The sequence below is a fragment of the Ictidomys tridecemlineatus genome, chromosome 5, assembly GCF_052094955.1.
Source record: "Ictidomys tridecemlineatus isolate mIctTri1 chromosome 5, mIctTri1.hap1, whole genome shotgun sequence".
NCBI lineage: Eukaryota > Metazoa > Chordata > Mammalia > Rodentia > Sciuridae > Ictidomys > Ictidomys tridecemlineatus.
In genome coordinates this window covers 46,510,325-46,532,312 of record NC_135481.1, presented here as the reverse complement: position 1 = coordinate 46,532,312, position 21,988 = coordinate 46,510,325, and the positions used below count along the sequence as shown (strand labels likewise).

Here is a 21,988-nt window from a genome sequence, read left to right as displayed (position 1 = left end):
AGGTAACTATGTGGGGTGATGGATATGGTAACTAGCTTGACTATGGTAATAATCTCCTTATATAAATACTTCTATCAAAACATCCCATCATACACCTTGAATACATATCATTTTTTTCAACCTATTCATTTTATACATGATCATAGTCAAAAATAGAGGTGTTACATAATAAATTTAAGATGAAAATCAGGTTTCCTTACTTTTAGATTTCAAAAATTAAAAAAAATATTTCTTTCTCCATTGTACTTTAGTAAAGCTGGTGAAAGTAGGAAATTTGCATAGGAGGTTGCCATCTAAGTGTGAGAAGGCATTTCATGCCATGTGAACATGTAATTATAATGTAAAATGTTTCAAATCAAAGCCGATTTTCACCTTTAATCCACTAATTCCAATAGACTTAAACCTGAAAAGATGCCAAGCAGTGCATTTAATTATTTAGAGTTGGAAATTAGTGTATTACTCCTTTTCCCATTTTGAATTTGTTTATGTTCTTTATTCAAACTACCTAGCAAATTGCCATAATAACTAAGTACTTGGTTTTCCTTTCTTTTTCCCCTCCCTTCTTTAGTTTCTGCCTTCCTATCTCATCCTTTGAACACTTAGAAAACTCTTTGTTATATAAAAGAATTGTGGAATTTTATAAATGTAATTGGAGAGATCACGAATGGAAAGATCATCCATATTAAAAAATAAACAAATAAATATTAAACTATACTGTAGATCTAATGGACCTAACCAACATTTACACAATATTTCATAACAGTTGGAGAGTACACATTCTTTTCATCAACATATAGAATATTATCTAGAACAGATCACATATTAGACCACAAACAATCATCATCAAATTTAAAAAATCATAGCATGTATCATTTCCAACCACAGAGGAATAAACATACAAATCAACCAAAAAAATAAGATTCATAAATTGTCCAAATTGGGAGATTCAACAACATATTGTGAAGGTACATTGTGTTATCAAAGAGATCAAAAGGGTAATCTATAAACCTCTCAAAACAAATGAAAATGGAAACAAAACATTCTAAAATGTATAAGATACAACAAAAGTAATATTAATAAGAGAGAACTTTATAGAAATAAGTGCCTATATTAAAAAAGGATTTCATATAAGCAACATAGTGATGCAACACAAGGAACTAGAAAAGGGAAAGGGATAGAAGAAAGTTGGATAACAGATTCCAAAATACAGTAAATTGGGAAGTATAATTTTGAATGGTTTATGGTACAGTAGAGAAACTATAACTTAGAAAAATGTGATACATATTTTATAAATAACTAGAAGAAAGAAGTTAGAAGACTCCCAACACAAAGATGTTTATTGGGCTCATGGTTCTGGAGGGGAGGAAGGTCAAGATTGAAGGATTGAATCTGATGTGGGCCTTCTTGCCAACCCACATGGTAGGCAGTATCACATGTCAAGAAAGCATGCACATATGAGAGAAAAATGGGTCAAACTCCCCCCTTTTATAACTCACTCTTTCCTACAGTAAATAACCCACTCCCATAATGATGGCTTTAATCCATTCATAAGGCTGATGCCCAAGGACCTAATTATCTCTTCCAGGTCCCACATAATCCCATTGTAAAGGCAATTAAATATATTCTATGGAGTTGGACAAATGTCCAATAACATAAAAAAATAACATGATTTATTACATTACTGTATGGTAGTTTGGCCACTCTAAAATTCTATATTGTATATTTATTCCCCCTCTCCTCAACCCTTGGAAACCTCTGATCCTTTTACTGTCTCCATTTTCTGGTTAGATTATCTGATTTGATATATGCACTTAAGCTTCCTCCACATGCCCCCACTCCCCGCCTCTGCTGGAACCTCCATAAATTTTAATGTCTTGATAGTTCATTTATTTTTATGCTGCATCGTATCCCATTGTCTTAATGTACCACAGTTTATTTATTCCTTCACCTACTGAAGGATATCTTGGTTACATCCAAGTTTTGGAAATCATGAATAAACCTGCTATAAACATCTATATGCAGATTTTTCTATAGACCCATTTCAACTCCTTTGGTAATTATGTGGAGTGTAATTGCTCAATTGCATGGTAAGAATGGATTTAGTTTTGCAAAAAAACTGCCAAACTCTCTGCAATGAGTTTGTATCATTTGAGTTCTCACCAGTAATGAATGAGAGTTCCTGTGGCTCCACATCCTCTCCAGCATTTGGTGATGTTAGTGTTTTTATTATGGCCATTCTAATAGCTGTGTGGTATCACATTTTGTAATTTTCATTTCCCTGATGACATATGCTATGGAGCATTTTCTCTTTTTTTTTGCCATGTTTGGTGGGATGTTAGTTAAGGTCTTTAGCTCATTTTACAGATCTGCTTATTTTTGTACTGTTGAGTATTAAGAGTTATTTGTACATTTTGGATGACAGCCCATTACCACATGATTCTTTTGCAAACAGTTTCTTTGAGTCTATGGCTTTTCATTCTCTTCACAGTATATTTTGCAGAGCAAAATTTTATTTATTTATTTTTACATTTATTATTATTTTTTCATTTATTTATTTTATTTATGTATGACTGCAAAATGCATTAAAATTCTTATTGCACATATAGAGCACAATTTTTCATATCTCAGGTTGTATACAAAGTATATTCACACCAATTTGTGTCTTCATACCTGTGCTTTGGATAATAATGATCATCACATTCCACCATCATTTATAACGCCATGCCCATTCCCTTCCCCTCCAACCCCTCTGCCCTATCTAGAGTTCATCTAATCCTCCCATGCTCCCTCTCCCTATTCTACTATGAATCAGCCTCCTTATATCAAAGAAAACATTTGGCATTTGTTGTTTTGGGTATTTTCTAACTGCACTTAGCATTATCCTCTCCAGTGCCATCCATTTACCAGCAAATGTCATGATTTTATTCTCTTTTATTGCTGAATAATATTTCATTGTGTATATATGCTACATTTTTTAATGCATTCATATACTGAAGGACATATACTTTGGTTCCAGAGTTTAGCTGTTAATAATTGTGCTGCTATAAACATTTATGTGGCTATGTCCCTGTAGTATGCTGTTTTTAAGACCTTTGGGTCTAGCCCGAGGAGAAGAATAGCTGAGTCAAATGGTGGTTCCATTCCCAATTTTCCAAGAAGTCCCCATACTGCTTTCCATAATGGCTGCACCAATTTGCAGCCTATTTATTATTATTATTATTAGTAGTAGTAGTAGTAGTAGTAGTAGTAGTACTGAGGATTGAACAAAGGAGTGCTTAACCATTGAGCAATCTCACCTGCCCTTTTTATTTTCTGAGACAAAGTCTCTGTAAAGTTGCTTAGGGTCTTGATAAGTTACTAAGGCTGATCCTCCTGCCTCAGCCTGCCAAATCTCAGAATTATAGGCATGCACCATTACATCTGGCATAAATTTTTGTTTTTTTAGGTTTTTAATAATTTATTTCCTTAATTATGTCTTTGGTGTTGCATTTTAAAAGTAATTCCACAACTAAAGACAACTAGGTTTTCTTTTATTTTACCTTCTGAAAGTTTAATTTATAGTCTCATGTTTATAACTTAGGTTTGTGATCCATTTTGAATTATCTTTTGTGAATGTAAGGTCTGTGTCTAGATTTATTTTCTCCTGTGTAAGTTGAATTGTTCTAATGCAATTTGCTGAAAAGATTATCTTTTTGTATTGTCTTTGTTCTTCTTTAGAATATCAGTTGATTATATTTACATGGATCTATTTTTTCAGAAATAGGCATATTGTGTTCCTTTGGTCTATTTTTGTATTCTTTTGCAAAGACCACATTGTCTTGATTACTATGGCTTTATAGTAAATTCTGAAATCAGGTAATGGCAACCTTTCAACTTTGTTTCTTCTGATTAGGCAATATTCACTGGTTGTTGGCAATTTGGGGTCATTTGACCCTCCATGTATACTTGATATCCACAAAGTAACTGACTTGGATTTCAAGTCAGTTTATCTTAAATCTATAGATGAAGTTGGAAGAACTGACATCTTGGCAATATGATGTGGTGAGCCGTTTCTGCGGACCGTAGCCGCCATTACAATATGGCGCTGGTTGCTGCTGTGGTCAGTAATAAACAACTCCTTATTAGGGAGAGTTGGCGCGTTATGAGATAACACCCTATGAGAAAGATCCACGTGGCATCTTTGCACTGGGGCTTGGGGTGCTTTATTAAGGCTGGGAGGCATGGGTAGGAGAGAGAAGCTTGCAGTCACGTCTGAGTAAAGGCCTGAATAAACTGCTGAAAGAAGAATCCTGTGTCGTGTTTTCCCTTGCCGGCGAGGGGTCGCGACAATATGAAGTTTTATTATCCATGACCACAGAATATCTCTCCATTTATTTAGCTATTCTTTGATTTCTTTCATCAGAGTTTTGTCTTTTCCTTATACAGATCTTGCATATATTTTATTAGATCTATAACTAAGGTTTTTGTTGTTGTTGTTGTTATTTTTTAGGTGTAGTGCTAAAGATCAAACACATGACCTTTCACATGCCCTACAACTGCTTGGTCACTGAACTACATCAGCAACCCAGTAATTCAATTTTTGGAATGAAAATGGTATTGTGTTTTTAATTCCAAATTCTACTTGTTCATTACTTGTGAATAGAAAAGTAATTGATTGACTTTTTAATATTAGCGTTTTTTGAAACCACTTATTAATTCCAGAGGTTTTTGTTGGTAGATTTTTTAAACTGAGTTTCTTTCTTATCATAAATTATCAGATGTTCTGCAGAGAGGATCATGTTATTCTTTCATTTCTATGAACAGAGACCATTTTATTTCTCAATTCCTATATGTTTTAATTCCTTATCTAATGGTATTTGCCAGGACTTTGAGGACATGGTAGAAAAAGATAGTAAGGGGTGAAAATCTTGCCTCATTTCTGAGCTTCAAGTTTCCAGGGACATTTAACACTAAGCCACATCCCTCCTTTTTTTATTTTTTATTTTGAGATAGGGTCTCACTAAATTGCTGAGGCTGACTTTGAAGCCTTCCCAAGTTGCTGGGATTACAGGCGTGCACCACCATGCCCAGAGAGAAGACATGTTAAAGAGCAATTTTAGATTTACAAACAATGGAACAGAAGGCAGAGATTTCCCACATACCCACGCCTGTATGCATGACCTCCCCCATTACCAATATTCCGCACCAGAGTGGATCTATATTGACACTCCATTATCTCCCAAAGTCCCTAGTTTATGCTAGGGTCACTCTGGGACATTTCATGTACATGCAAATAGAGCTTCCCAATCTTTTCTTCAGGCTTCAAATTATTTTGTTATTTCATGTAATTACTTGACTACTAATTTATTGTGAATGTTTCCTTCAAAACTCTTGGAATTACAAATACTTTTTTCTCTCAGACTTTTTTTCATTTTTATTAATTGTTTTTAGTTACACAGAACATTAGGATTCATTTTGACATAATTAAAAATACATTCAATATAATTTGTTCAAATTTTGTCCCCAGTATTTCTCCTTTGCCTCCCCTCTTCCTTCTCCCTGTTCCCTTCCCTCTACTCTACAGATTTTTCTGCTATTTACTTTTTTTCTTTTTTGGTTAGTGTCTTGTGGATATACACGATGGTGAGATTCACTGTGGGATATGTGCATAGGAAAGATAGGTCAGATTAATTCCACGGTTCTTTTCTATCCTGTCCTTTCTCCTTTCCTTCCTCCTTCCCTTTCCTCCATTCCCTTCAATCTTCTTTGTCTAGTCCACTCTTATGTCTTCTATTTTGATGGAATCCCTCCCCACCTTTTCCCTTTCTCTCTTTTCTTTTTCATCCTTATTTTGGACTAGCTTCCACAAGTCAGAGAAAATATTACACCTTTGACTTTCTGTGTCTACTTTATTTCACTTAGCATGATAGTTTCCCATTCCATCAATTCACCAGCAAACACCAAACTTTCTCTTCTTTTTTTCTAGCACACATACGTACATACACACACACACCACATTTTATGCATCTTCCATTCATCTGTTGAAGGGCACCTTGGTTGGTTCCATAGCTTGGCTACTGTGAATTGTGCTGTTATAAAAATTGACATGACTGTGTCACTATACTATGCTGATTTTGGATTTTGTGCATATATTATTGAGTAGTGGGTTAGCTGAGTCATATGGTGGCTCTATTCCTAGATTTTGAGAAAATTCCCTACTGCTTTCCAGAGTGGTTACACTCATCTGTAGTTCCACCAACAATGTATCAGTGTATTTTTTTCCCCTATCATCACTGACACTTAACTATTATTTGTATTCTTGACAATTGCCATTCTGATTGGAGTGAGATGAAATCAGTGTAATTTGGATTTGAATTTCCCTGATTGCTAGAGATGTACTTTTTTTCACATATTTGTTGGTCAATCGTATTTTTTCTTTTGAAGGGTATCTGTTTAGTTCTTTTGCTCTTTTATTAATTGGATTATTTGTTTTTTTGGTGTCAAATTTCTGAGTTCTTTTTATATCTTGAATAAAAATGCCCTGAGAAGCATGTGGTAAATATTTTTGAATCATAACTCTTGTCTAACAAAACACATAACAAATAACTAATGTCATCTCACATACAGTCCATTTTCAAGTTGTCTCAATTTTTACTAGAATATCTTTGTAGTTTTTCCCCTTACTTGTTTGTTATTATTGGGAGGAATTTAAGTTTTTAAAATTTAAACTTATTTTTTACCATTATTATCAAATACAAGTTTTCTTAGATTGTGATTAGAACATGTTAAAGAATGTACCATTTCCATTTTTGAAAATTTATTGTGACTCAATATATGTTCTTTTGAGTATTCTTTATGAGTACTTGAAAACAAGTTCCCCTAGAGATGCAAACATAAACCTCTGCATTAGGTTTCAGGGTATGAAGCCACTTAGGTTTACCTTATAATTTATATTGGTTTTGTCTTTTATATCCTAACATTTTTTTATCTTTGCCTCCACTCCCTCTTTGGTGACTCACTTACAGCTTATCCATTGGCTTGTCAGGTTCTGGATGACAATTCCCATAGACAGATATTGGTGATCCCAAGTCTCATGTTGGTGATCCCGTCTCTGCTAAATCATTTGGTCAGTATTCCCCTGTGTTCCAATTAGTTCTATCTCCCACAATAATAGCATTTTTAAAGATGTTTATGCATAAGTAATGCTAGATCTGACCAGGGGAATGTGTGGTTATGTTTTGGAAAGAGTTACACAATTGGTCTTTAAATGAGTAATTTGGTGGCAAATACAGAAATAGCTTAGGTATATTGGAGTACAGTGTTGAAGTCCCCAAAGGCAAGTATTATTAAATAGATGTTTCTAGTGATGGTATTATTTTGTAAAGAAATGAATTAAATATTACCTGCACAAGGGAAGCAGCTTTAGCAGAGCTTAATGAGCAAACATCAATAAAATGAGAAGAAAAAGGACACAGAGACTAACATTTCTTTCTTGTCTTTTAAAAGTCCACATCAATTAAAGGTTGAAGTTTGAGAAAGGGAACAAAAACATTAAGGGGAAAGTCTTGGAAGTTTGAACAGAATCTACTTGCATTAGTTCTGGAGTTCATTTTTGACACACAGACATATTATAGTTGTGCTAAAAATGAGAAAGCCTAAAGGAAGGAATATTTTATATTTCAGTAAGTTCAAACTGTCCACTGGGCCTGATGGACATCTAATAAATGTTTGCTGATCAAGTACAAATACTCATGATAAATTCAAAATAAATGATCCAGCAAATTTGCAATGGTATGTTAATTGAGTCACAAAATGAATTACAACAGAGGGAGACGGCGTTCTACAGGATATGGAGACAGAGTGCCTTTGCTTCTTTGTCCATTCACTAGAGAAGGTAAGAACTAAGTCTCTTTTGTGAAAAGCTAAAGGGATTCTGTGGGGACCAAGACATTGGGGGTCTGAAAACACAGCAGGTTTTATATGGATTTGCATTCTCCTGCATGTTCATTTAAAAAAAAGAATATATTATATATTATATATTTGAAGTGGCTTAAGAAACCCACATGCTGTGAACACGTGAGGACAGATCTGTCTTTTTTCACTTAGATTTGCCCAGTGTGCTGAGAGTAGAACACGGGGTACTCAGAAAGGGTCTAGGTATGTGATAGAACTGTGAAGTCATGAGAAAAAGCTGTCTACTCTCCATGTGGGATGAGAGCAGAGAGAGCATCAGTATCAGTTCTACCACTCACTCCTGGCCTGGCACCTTACTTCTCCTCCTTGGTCTTCATTTCTCTACCTGTAAAAAGGAACCAAGAATACCAATTTTCATGGTTTTCATAGATGTCAAACAGGATTGTGTCTGTAAAGGAGTAATTATAGTGTTTTGCACATGGTGGTCACTGTTTTTGTTTTTGTGAGTTATCATTATTTCCATAGAGAGCTCACCAACCACTGTTGCAGACTGGAGGATGATTCAGCAGCTCTTTAAGTAATCACCCCCCTCCAGACTGGGGGACTCATTCAATAATTGTTTAAGCTTAGTTATGATGCTGTATATTGAGCTAGATTAGATCCATCACTTAATCTGCAGCACAGATTATGATTTTGTTCTGAAGACACTCATAATCACCCTGATTCATGGGTGTCTTTTCTGTTTCAAAAATCATATGATCATATTAATTATTTAGCTTTTTTTGTACTGATGATTGACCCCAGCAGTGCTCAACCAAACTGAGGTACATCCCCACAACTTTTTATTTTTTATTTTGAGACAGGGTCTCTATATTTGCTCAGAACCTTGCTGAATTACTGAACTCTTTCAACTTTTGATCCTCCTGCTTCAACCTCCAAAATTGCTGGGATTATAGGTGTGCACCACCAAGCCTAGCCTTACTTAACATTTTAAAATAGTTTACTTTTTACTGATTTTTACATTTTGTATGTGTCTGCTAAAGTTCAAAAGCCTTCAATATACTTCAGGAAGTTAAGAGTGTCCACTGAGGATGATGGGCATCTGATTATTTGTTGATGATTGTGAAAAATTACAAAATAAATGATACAGCAGATTTGCAATATTGTTAATCAAGTCACAGAGTGAATTACAAAAGAGGGAAATTAATTTGAAGAGAGGGCCTTCTATGGAATATGAGATGCATGCAACTGCAAACAAAGGAAAAGATGCAAATATATTAGCAGTTCAGTGAAGAGCATATCAATATTGTGGTGAGCTTCATTTCACAGCAGACTAGCACTGAATGATAAAATAATAAAAACATTACACTTGAAAAGATTGCTTAATGTCACCTGCCTCAGCCCCTTTATTTTACAGATGATGAAACTGGGTTCAGGAAGTGAGTTGAGTTTGCAGAGATGGTAAAAAGAACTGAGTAGTCAAATTCCCTCAGTGCAGAGATAGGATCACATTCTTCTGATTTGAAGTATGATCTTCTTTCTTTCTACCATTTCAGGAACCAGGGAAAGTTAATATGGCATGGATGGTGATCTACAAGCATCATTCTTGTGTAATTTTGTTTACTATCCTGTTTTTATTTCATCCATCTTTAGATTCTGCATCATGAATTTCTTTTCTGACCGATTACTATACCAGAATGCCATCATAGCCCAGGCGATGTAATCCCTCTATACACTGGACTTGGCTACCAAAGTGGGAATTTCAGGGTTTCTCTATTATCTCCTCTCCTCATGAAGAAAAAGTGAATATGACATGATAAAACAGGAATAGCATGAAGCTAAACATGAGGGAGTATTAATGAGAGTGATAGTATTGCATTCAGGAGTAAACACATAAGGTAACAAAGGTCATGAGAAATTGCTTGAAGTTTGGGAATTCCATGAGAAGGAGTAATAAATTGTGAGGGAGAAGTCAGAGTTCATTTCCATGCCCTTTCCCCTCCATCATCATAATATTCCAGAGAAACCCTGGTCCTCCAATGATCTTCTGATTCCTAATTTTAATTTATTTATTTATTAATTTTTATTTTATTTTTCTTTCTTTTGCCCAATCTCTTTTTCAAACCTGGAAAAGTTAGGGAGTCTGGGAGTTCAAAGCAGTGGCTTATTTTTGCAGCTATAGTTGAATGGCAAAAGGGTTTGTCATTGCTCAGGCAGTATTTTTACTTCCATGTTGAAACTCATATAGTCAGTGATTCCCTACAAAGCTTGATTTTTTTTGTTACTTTCCTTTATCAGGTAATGCTTGAGACAGTTCTGCTCTCTGAGACAATGGATGGAGCTAACCACTCTGTGGTGTCTGAGTTTGTGTTCCTGGGACTTTCCAACTCGTGGGAGATCCAGCTTCTACTTTTTCTCTTTTCTTCTGTGTTATACTTGGCAAGTCTAATGGGAAACTTCCTCATTTTGTTCTCTGTGACTTCTGACTCGAACCTACACTCCCCCATGTACTTTCTGCTGGCCAAGCTCTCGTTTCTTGACCTGGGAGGTTGCTCCATTGTGACCCCAAAAATGATTTATGATCTTTTTAGAAAACACAAAGCAATCTCTTTTGGGGGTTGCATAGCTCAGATCTTCTTTATTCATGTCATTGGGGGCACAGAAATGGTGCTGCTCATAGCCATGGCCTTTGATAGATATGTGGCCATATGTAAGCCTCTGCACTACTTGACCATCATGAGCCCACGGATGTGCATTATCATTTTGGTTGTTGCCTGGATCCTTGGCCTCATCCACTCAGTGGCCCAGTTGGCTTTTGTTGTAGACCTGCCCTTCTGTGGCCCCAATGTACTGGACAGCTTCTACTGTGATCTCCCTCAGCTCATTAAACTTGCTTGCACAAAGACTGATAGACTGGAGTTCATGGTAACGGCCAACAGTGGACTCATCTCTGTGGGGTCCTTCTTTATACTGATCATTTCTTACATCTTCATTCTGGTTACTGTTCGAAAACACTCCTCAGGTGGTTTATCCAAGGCCCTCTCCACTTTATCAGCTCATGTCACTGTGGTAATTTTATTCTTTGGACCATTGATCTTCTTCTACACCTGGCCTTTCCCTTCATCGCATGTGGACAAATTTCTGGCTATCTTTGATGCAGTTCTCACTCCTTTTCTGAATCCAGTGATCTATACATTTAGGAACAAGGAGATGAAGGTAGCAATGAGGAAATTTTTCTATCAGCTTGTGGGTTACAGGAAGATGTCCTAAACACTCTAAAACAAAATGCAACTCTATACTCAGTGACGATGGGAAAAAATGAAGTCATTGAAATTTTTGTTCTAGTGCACTAGGTTACATTTAGGTATGTTACCATGCTCTAGTGCATATATAGTACCCTCATCACGTAAGAAGACAGGGATCTAGCTGTGGAGCTTCCCATGCTACAGACCCTGCACTGATTAATAACAAAAATCATTTAATATTAATGATAACTACAAAATGAGTATTTTTACTTTGATAATATTTAAACATAACTAAGAGATGTTTTCTGCTCATTCTCTTTGTAATTATACTGTAAAATGTTTCAAACCAAAGCCGATTTTCACCTTTAATCCACTAATTCCAATTGTCTTAAACGTAAAAAGATGCCAAGCAGTGCATTTAATTATTTAGAGTTGGAAATTTTAGTATATTATGCCTTTTCCCATTTTAAATTTGTGTATGTTCTTTATTCAAACTACCTAGCAAATTGCCATAATAACTAAGTACTTGGTTTTCCTTTCTTTTTTTCCTCCCTTTCTTCAATATCTGCCTTCCTACCTCATCCTTTGGACACTTAGAAAACACTTTGTTATATAAAAGAATTGTGGAATTTTATAAATGTAATTGGAGAGATCATGAATGGAAACTTCACCCATATTAAAAAAAATTAACAAATAAACATTAAACTATATTATAGATCTAATGGACTTAACCAACATTTACGGAACATTTCATAACAGTTAGAGAGTACACATTCTTTTCATCAACACATGGAACATTCTCTAGAACAGATCACATATTAGACCACAAAAGATCATCAACAAATTTAAAAAATCATAACATCTATCATTTCCAACCACAGTGGAATAAACATACAAATCAACCAATAATAAACTTCATAACTTGTCCAAATAAGGAGAGACTAAGCAACATATTGTGAAGGTACATTGTGTTATCAAAGAGATCAAAACAGAAATCTAAAAACCTCTCAAAACAAATAAAAATGGAAACAAAACATTCTAAAATGTATAAGATACAAAAAAGTAGTATTAACAAGAGAAAACTTTATAGAAATAAGTGCCCATATTAAAAATGGATTTCAAGTAAGTAACATAGTGATACAACCCAAGGAACTACAAAAGAAATAGGGATAGAAGAAAGTTGGATAACAGATTCCATAATACAGTGAATTGGGAAGTATAATTTTGAATAGTTTTTGGTACAGTAGAGAAAGTACAACTTAGGAAAATGTGATATATATTTTATAAATAAGTAGAAGAAAGAAGTGAGAAGACTTCCAACACAAAGGTGTTTATTGGGCTCATGGTTCTGGAGGCTAGGAAGGTCAAGATTGAGGGATTGCATCTGATGTGGGCCTTCTTGCCAACCCACATGGTAGGCAGTATCACATGTCAACAAAGCATGCACATATGAGAGAAAAATGGGTCAAACTCCCCCCTTTAATAACTCACTCTTTCCTACAGTAAATAACCCACTCCCATAATGATGGCTTTAATCCATTCATGAGGGTGATGCCCAAGGACCTAATTATATCTTCCAGGTCCCACATAATCCCATTGTAAAGGCAATTAAATATATTCTATGGAGTTGGACAAATGACAATAACATAAAAAATATAACATGATTTATTACATTACTGTACGGTAGTTTGACCACTCTAAAATTCTATGTTGCGTATTTATTCCCCCTCCCCTCAACCCTTGGCAACCTCTGATCCTTTTACTGTCTCCATTTTCTGGTTGATTTCTCTGACTTTGATATATGCATTTAAGCTTCCTCCACATGCCCCCACTCCCTGCCAGTGCTGGGGACATACATATCTTTTAATGTCTTCATACTTCATTTATTTTTGTGCAGCATAATTTCCCATTGTCTTAATGTACCACCGTTTATTTATTCATTCACTTACTGAAGAACATCTTGTTTACATTTAAGTTTTGGAAATCATAAATAAACCTGCTATAAACATATATATGCAGATTTTTCTATAGACCCATTTCAACTCCTTTGGTAAGTACATGGAGTGTGATTGCTCAGTTGTATAGTAAGAATATATTTAGTTTTTCAAAAACTGCCAAACTCTCTTCAAAGAGTTTGTTTCATTTGAGTTCTCACCAGTAATGAATAAGAGTTCCTGTGGCTCCACATCCTCTCCAGCATTTGGTGATGTTAGTGTTTTTATTTTGGCCATTCTAATAGCTGTGTGGTATCACATTTTTTAATTTTCATTTCCCTGATGACATATGCTATGGAGCATTTTCTCTTATGCTTTTTTGCCATCTTTGGTAGGATGTCAGTTAAGGTCTTTGGCTCATTTTTAAAATCTGGTTATTTTTGTACTGTTGAGCATTAAGAGTTATTTGTACATTTTGGATGAGAGCCCATTACCACATGATTCTTTTGCAAACATTTTCTTTGAGTCTATGGCTTTTCATTATCTTTACAATGTCTTATGCAAAGCAAATATGTATACATATATATATATATATATTTTCATTTATTTATTTTATTTATATATGACAGGTGGAATGCATTACAATTCTTATTACACATATAGAGCACAATTTTTCATATCTCTGGCTGTATACAAAATATATTCACACCAATTTGTGTCTTCATACCTATACTTTTGATAATAATGATCATCACATTCCACCATCATTTGTAACCCCATGCCCACTCCCTTCCCCTCCAACCTCTCTGCCCTATCTAGAGTTCATCTAATCCTCCCATGCTCCCTCTCCCTATCCTACTATGAATCAACCTCCTTATATCAGAGAAAACATTTGGCATTTGTAGTTTTGAGGATTGGCTAACTTGACTTAGCATTATCTTCTCCAATGTCATCCATTTAACTGCAAATGCCATAATCATATTCTCTTTTATTGCTGAGTAATAATTCATTGTGTATATATGTCACATTTTTTAATCCATTCATCTACTAAAGGACATCTAGCTTGGTTCCAGAGTTTAGCTGTTAATAATTGTGCTGCTATAAACATTTATATGGGTATGTCCTTATAGTATGCTGTTTTTAAGTCCTTTGGGTATAGACTGAGGAAAAGGATGGCTGAGTCAAATGGTGGTTCCATTCCCAATTTTCCAAGAAATCCCCATACGTCTTTCCATATTGGCTGCACCAATTTGCAGCCAATTCAGTAGTAGTAGCAGTAATAGTACTGAGGATAGAACAAAGGAGTGCTTAACCACTGAGCAATCTCACCTGCCCTTTTTATTATCTGAGACAAAGTCTCTGTAAAGTTGCTTAGGATGTTGATAATTTGCCAAGGCTGATCCTCCTACCTCAGCCTCCCAAATCTCAGAATCATAGGCATGAAACATTCCACCTGGCAGATATATTTATTTTTTTAGATTTTTAATAATTTCTATCATTAATTATGCCTTTGGTATTGCATTTTAATAGTCATCACACACTTAAAGACATCTAGATTTTCTTTTATTTTACCTTCTGAAAGTTTAATTTGTAGTTTCATGTTTAGAACTTAGGTCTGTGATCCATTTTGAATTGTCTTTTGTGAATGTAAGGTCTGTGTCTAGATATATTTTTTGCATCTGTATGTTGAATTGTTCTAATGCCACTTACTGAAAAGATTATCTTCTTGTATTGTCTTTGTTCTTCTTTAGATTATCGGTTGATTATATTTATAGGATCTATTTTTTTGGAAATAGGCATATTGTGTTCCTTTGGTCTAATTTTGTATTCTTTTGCAATATCACATTGTCTTGATTACTGTGGCTAAAGTAAATTCTGAAGTCAGGTAATGTCAGTCTTTCAACTTTGTTTCTTCTGATATTGTAGACCATATTCATTGGTTGTTGGCTTCTCTGGGTCATTTGACTCTCCATGTATACTTTTGAGGCAGTTTATTGATATCTACAAAATAACTGACTTGGATTTTGAGTCAGTTTACCTTGAATATATAGATGAAGTTGGGAAGAACTGACATCTTGACAATATGAAATATTCTTATCCATGACCATGGAATATCTCTCCATTTATTTAGCTATTCTTTGATTTCTTTCATCAGAGTTTTGTCTTTTCCTTATATAGATCTTGCATATATTTTTATTATATCTATAACTAAGTAGTTTGGTTTTTGTTTTGTTTTGTTTTGGGGGGGGGAGTTTAGGTGTAATGCTAAAGATCAAACCCATGACCTTTCACATGCCCTGCAAGTGCTTGGTCACTGAACTACATCAGCAGCCCAGTAGTTCAATTTTTGGAATGAAAATGGTGTTGTGTTTTTAATTCCAAATTCTGCTTGTTCATTACTTGTGTATAGAAAAGCAATTGATTGACTTTTTAATATTAGCTTTTTGTGTAACCACTTATTAATTACAGGGGGTTTTGTTTATAGATTTATTAAACTGAAAGTTTCTTTCTTATCATAAATTCTTAGTTGTTCTGCAGAGAGGAACATGCTTTTCTTTCATTTCTATGAACAGAGACTATTTTATTTCTAATTTCTATATGTTTTATTTCCATATCTAATGGTATTCGCCAGGACTTTGAGGACACGGTAGAAAAAGAAATAGTAAGAGGTGAAATCTTGCCTCACTTCTGAGCTTCAAGTTTCCAGGGACATTTAACCACTAAGCCACATCCCTCCTTTTTTTATTTTTTATTTTGAGATAGGGTCTCACTAAATTGCTGAGGCTGGCTTTGAACTTAGCATCCTCTTGCCTCAGCTTCCCAAGTTGCTGGGATTACAGGTTTGCAGAAGACTATGTTAAAGAGCAATTTTAGACTTACAAACAATGGAACAGAAAGAAGAGATTTCCCACATACCCACACCTGTATTCATGACCTCCCCCATTACCAATATTCCCCACCAGAGCGGATCTATATTGACACTCCATTATCTCCCAAAGTCCCTAGTTTATGCTAGGGTCACTCTGGGACATTTCATGTACATGTAAATAGAGCTTCCCAATCTTTTTTTCAGGCTTCAAACTATTTTGTTATGCCATGTAATTATTTGGCTACTAATTTATTGTGAACGTTTCCTTCAATACTGATGGAATTACAAATACTTTTTCTCTCAGTCTTTTTATCATTTTTATTAATTCTTTTTAGTTACACAAAACATTAGGATTCATTTTGACATAATTAAAAATACATTCAATATAATTTGTTCAAATTTTGTCCCCAGTATTTCTCCTTTGCCTCCCCTCTTCCTTCTCCCTGTTCCCTTCCCTCAACTCTACAGATTTTTCTGCTATTTACATTTTTCTTTTTTGGTAGTGTCTTGTGGATATACACGATGGTGAGATTCACTGTGGGATATTCATATATGTGCATAGGAAAGTTAGGTCAGATTAATTCACAGATTAATTCCTGTCCTTTCTGCTTTCCTTCCTCCTTCCCCTTCCTCCCTTCCCTTCAGTCTCATTCATCTAGTCCACTTGGCTTTCTTCTATTTTGATGGAATCCCACCCCACCTTTTCCCTTTCTCTCTTTTCTTTTTCATGTTTATTTTGGACTACCTTCCATAAGTCAGAGAAAATATTACACCTTTGACTTTCTGTGTCTACTTTATTTCACTTAGCATGATAGTTTGCCATTCTGTTTCATCAATTCACCAGCAAACACCAAACTTTCTCTTCTTTTTTTCTGGCACACATACACATACATACACACACACCACATTTTATGCTCCTTCCATTCATCTGTTGAAGGGCACCTTGGTTGGTTCCATAGCTTGGCTACTGTGAATTGTGCTGTTATAAACATTGACATGACTGTGTCACCATAGTATGTTGATTTTGGATCTTGTGCATATGTTTTTGAGTAGTGGGTTAGCTGGATCATATGGTGGCTCTATTCCTAGATTTTCAGAAAATTCCCTACAGCTTTCCAGAGTGGTTTCACTCATCTGTAATTCCACCAACAATGTGCGAGTGTATGTTTTTCCCCACTGACACTGACACTTAACTATTATTTGTATTCTTGACAATTGCCATACTGATTGGAGTGAGATTAAATCAGTGTAGTTTTGATTTGAATTTCCCTGATTACTAGAGATATACGTTTTTCACATGTTTGTTGGTCAATTGTATTTTTCTTTTGAAGGGTGTCTGTTTAGTTCTTTTGCTCTTTTATTAATTGGATTATTTGGTTTTTGGTGTCAAGTTTCTGAATTCTTTGTATATTTCAGATACTAATGCCCTGAGAATCAAGTGGTAAATATTTTTGAATCATAACTCTTTTGTCTAACAAAACACATAACAAATAACTAATGTCATCTCACATACAATCCATTTTCAAGTTGTCTCAGTTTTTACTAGAATATCTTTGTAGTTTTTCCCCCTAGTTGTTTGTTATTATTGAGAAGAATTTAAATTTTTAAAATTTAAACTTATTTTTGACATTATTATCAAATTCAAATTTTCTTAGATTGCGATTAGAATGTGCTAAGGAATGTACCATTTCCATTTTTGAAAATTTATTGTGACTTAATATATGTTCCTTTGTGTATTCTTTATGAGTACTTGAAAACAAGTTCCCCTAGAGATGCAAACATAAACCTCTGCTTTAGGTTTCAGAGTATGATGCCACTTAGGGTCACCTTATTATTTATATAGTTTTTGTCTTTTATATCCTAACATTTTTTATCTCTGCCTCCACTCCCTCTTTGGTGACTCACTTAACAGCTTATCCATTGGCTTGTCAGGTTCTGGATGACAATTCCCTTAGATAGATATTGGTGATCCCAAGTCTCATGTTGGTGATCCCGTCTCTGCTAAATCATTTGGTCAGTATTCCCCTGTGTTCCAATTATTTCTATCTCCCACAATAATAGCATTTTTAAAGATGTTTATGCATAAAATAATGGTAGATCTGACCAGGGGAATGTGTGGTTATGTTTTGGAAAGAGTTACACCACTGGTCTTTAAATGAGTAGATTGGTGGCAAATACAGAAATATCTTAGGGATATTGGAGTACAGTGTTGAAGTCCCCAAAGGCAAGTATTATTAAATACATGTTTCTAGTGACAGTATTATTTTGCAAAGAAATGAATTAAATATTACCTGCACAAGGGAAGCAGCTTTAGCAGAGCTTAATGAGCAAACATCAATAAAATGAGAAGAAAAAGGACACAGAAACTAACATTTCTTTCTTGTCTTTTAAAAGTCCACATCAATTAAAGGTTGAAGTCAGAAAACGGGAACAAAAACATTAAGGAGAAAGTCTTGGAAGTTTGAACAGAATCTACTTGCATTAGTTCTGGAGTTTATTTTTGACACAGAGACATGTTATAGGTGTGCTAAACATGAGAAAGCCTAAAGGAAGGAATATTTTATATTTCAGTAAGTTCAAACTGTCCACTGGGCATGATGGGCATCTAGCAAATGTTTGTTGGTCAAGTACAAATTCTCATGATAAATTCAAAATAAATGATCCAGCAAATTTGCAATGGTATGTTAAATGAGTCAGAAAATGAATCTCAGAAGAGGGAGACGGCAATCTACAGGATATAGAGACAGAATGCCTTTGCTTCTTTGTCCATTCACTAGAGAAGGTAAGAACTAAGTCTCTTCTGTGAAAAGCTAAAGGATTCTGTGGGAATCAAGACATTAGGGTCTAAAAGCACAGCATGTTTTCTATGGATTTGCATTCTCCTACCATGTTCATTTAAAAAGAAAGAATATATTATAGATACATTTGAAGTGGCTTTAGAAACCCACATGTTGTGAACACTTAAAGACAAATCTGTCCTTTTTTTAACTTAGATTTGCCCAGTGTGCTGAGAGTAGAACACAAGGCACCCAGAAAGGGTCTAGGTATACAATATGACTGTGAAGTCAAGAGTAAAAGCGGTCTGCTGTATTGTTGGATGAGAGCAGCCAGAGCATCAGTATCAGTTCTACCACTCACTCCTGGCCTGGCACCTTACTTCTCCTCCTTGGTCTTCATTTCTCTACCTGTAAAAAGGAGCCAACAATAGCAATTTTCATAGATATCAAACAGGATTGTGTCTGTAAAGGAGTAATTATGGTGTTTCGCACATGGTGGTCACTATTTTTGTATCTGCTAGTTACCGTTATTTTCATAGAGAGCTCACCAAACACTGTTGCAGACTGGGTGATGATTCAGCAGCTCTTTAAGTAACCTTGCCCACCCCACCCCTAGAATGGGGGAATCATTTAGTAATTCTTTAAGCTTAGTTATGATGTGGTATATTAAACTAGATTAGATCCATCACTTAATCTGCAGCACAGATTATGATTTTGTTCTGAAGACACCCCTAATCACCCTGATTCATGGGTGTCTTTTCTGTTTCAAAAATCATATGATCATATTATTTTTTTTTTGTACTGAAGATTTAACCCAGCAGTGCTCAGCCACTGAGCTACATCCCCACAACTTTTTAATTTTATTTTGAGACAAGGTCTAGTTGCTCAGGACCTTGCTGAATTACTGAACTCTTTGAACTTTTCATTCTCCTGCTTCAACCTCCCAAATTGCTAGGATTATAGGTGTACACCACCAATCCTGGCCTTATTTGACTTTTTAAAATAATTTACTATTTGCTGATTTTTTACATTTTGTATGTGTGAGCTAAAGTGCAAAAGCCTTAAATATACTTCAGGAAGTTCAGAGTATCCACTGGGATGATGGGCATGTAATAGATGTTTGCTGATTATTTGTGGATGATTGTGATAAATGACAAAATAAATGATACAGCAGATTTGCAATGTTAATCAAGTCACAGAGTGAATTAGAAAAGAGGGAGATTAATTTGAAGAGAGGGCCTTCTATGGAATATGAGATACACCAAACTGCAAACAACAGAAAAGATGCAAATATATTAGCATTCCAGTGAAGAGAATATCAACATTGTGGTAAGCTTTATTACAGACCAGACTAGCACTGAATGATAAAATAATAAAAACATTACAATTGAAAATATTCCTTAATGTCACCTGCCTCAGCCCCTTTATTTTACAGATGATAAAACTAGGTTCAGGAAGTAAGTTGAGTTTGCAGGGATGGGAGAAAGGACTGAGTACTCAAATTCTTTCAGGGCAGGGACAGGACATGTTCACTTTCTTCTGATTTGAAGTTCTTTCTTTCTACAGTTCCAGGAACCAGGGAAAGTTAATATGGCATGGATGTTGATCTCCAAGTATCATTTTTGTGTAATTTTGTTTACTATCCGGTTTTTACTCCATCCATCTTTAGATTCTGCATCATAAATCTCCTTTCTGACCTTGTACTATACCAGAATAATGTCACATCCCAGGCTGTGTAATCCCTCTACACCCTGGACTGAGCTACCAAAGGGGAATTTTAGGGTTTGTATATTATCTCCTCTCCTCATGAGGAAAAAGTGAATATGATGTGATAAAACAGGAATAGTATGAAGTTAAACACGAGGGAGTATTAATGAGAGTGACATAAGGAAAGCAAAGGTCATGAAAATTTGCTTGAAGTTTGGGGAATTCCATGAGCACGAGTAATAAACTGTGAGGGAGAAATCAGAGTTCATTTCCATGCCCTTTTCCCTCCATCATCAAATTATTCCAAGAATTCCTAGTCCTCCAATGATCTTCTGATTCCTAATTTTATTTTATTTATTTATTTATTTATTTATTTATCTATTTTTCTTTCTTTTACCTAATCTCATTTTCATATTGGAGAATTTTAGGGAATCTGGGAGTTAGAAGCAGTGGCTTGTTTTTGCAGCTATAGTTGAATGGCAAAAGGGTTTTGGCATTGCTCAGGCAGTATTTTTTCCTCACAAGTTAAAACTCATATAGTCAGTGATTCCCTACAAAGCTTGATTTTTTTTTGTTACTTTCCTTTGTCAGGTAATGCTTGGGACAGTTCTGCTCTCTGAGACAATGGATGGAGCCAACCACTCTGTGGTATCTGAGTTTGTGTTCCTGGGACTTTCCAACTTGTGGGAGATCCAGCTTCTACTTTTCCTCTTTTCTTCTGTGTTATACTTGGCAAGTCTAATGGGAAACCTCCTCATTTTGTTCTCTGTGACTGCTGACCCTAACCTACACTCCCCCATGTACTTTCTGCTGGCCAAGCTCTCATTTCTTGACCTGGGAGGTTGCTCCATTGCGACACCCAAAATGATATATGACCTTTTTAGAAAACACAAAGCAATCTCTTTTGGGGGTTGCATAGCTCAGATCTTCTTTATTCATGCTATTGGGGGCACAGAAATGGTGCTGCTCATAGCCATGGCCTTTGATAGATATGTGGCCATATGTAAGCCTCTGCACTACCTGACCATCATGAGCCCACGGATGTGCATTATCATTTTGGTTGTTGCCTGGATCCTTGGCCTCATCCACTCAGTGGCCCAGTTGGCTTTTGTTGTAGACCTGCCCTTCTGTGGCCCAAATGTACTAGACAGCTTTTACTGTGACCTCCCTCAGCTCATTAGACTTGCTTGCACAAAGACTGATAAACTGGAGTTTATGGTAACGGCCAACAGTGGACTCATCTCTGTGGGGTCCTTCTTCATACTGATCATTTCTTACATCTTCATTCTGGTTACTGTTCGAAAACACTCCTCAGGTGGTTTATCCAAGGCCCTCTCCACTTTATCAGCTCATGTCACTGTGGTAATTTTATTCTTTGGGCCATTAATCTTCTTCTACACCTGGCCTTTCCCTTCATCACATGTGGACAAATTTCTGGCTATCTTTGATGGAGTTCTCACTCCTTTTCTGAATCCAGTGATCTATACATTTAGGAACAAGGAGATGAAAGCAGCAATGAGGAAACTTTTCTATCAGCTTGTGGGTTACAGGAAGATGTCCTAA

At 35.5% G+C, this 21,988-nt stretch overlaps 2 protein-coding genes across 2 annotated transcripts; both read left to right on the top strand.

Annotated features, from left to right (window-relative positions):
* The first annotated feature begins 10,212 nt into the window (after positions 1-10,212).
* LOC101978330 (olfactory receptor 4F3/4F16/4F29) lies at positions 10,213-11,163 on the top strand. The gene has a single exon (XM_005337154.3). The coding sequence runs from the start codon at positions 10,225-10,227 to the stop codon at positions 11,161-11,163; it is 939 nt and encodes a 312-aa protein (XP_005337211.2). The 5' UTR covers positions 10,213-10,224.
* Positions 11,164-21,037: 9,874 nt separating this feature from the next.
* On the top strand, positions 21,038-21,988 carry LOC144377530 (olfactory receptor 4F3/4F16/4F29-like). Its single transcript, XM_078048970.1, has one exon. It carries the CDS (start codon positions 21,050-21,052, stop codon positions 21,986-21,988), a length of 939 nt encoding a protein of 312 aa, XP_077905096.1. The 5' UTR covers positions 21,038-21,049.

What these genes read in the sequence shown, in the direction of transcription:
- LOC101978330 (XM_005337154.3), top strand. Translation starts at nt 10,225, where the DNA reads ATGGATGGAGCTAACCACTCTGTGGTGTCTGAGTTTGTGTTCCTGGGA.
- LOC144377530 (XM_078048970.1), top strand. Translation starts at nt 21,050, where the DNA reads ATGGATGGAGCCAACCACTCTGTGGTATCTGAGTTTGTGTTCCTGGGA.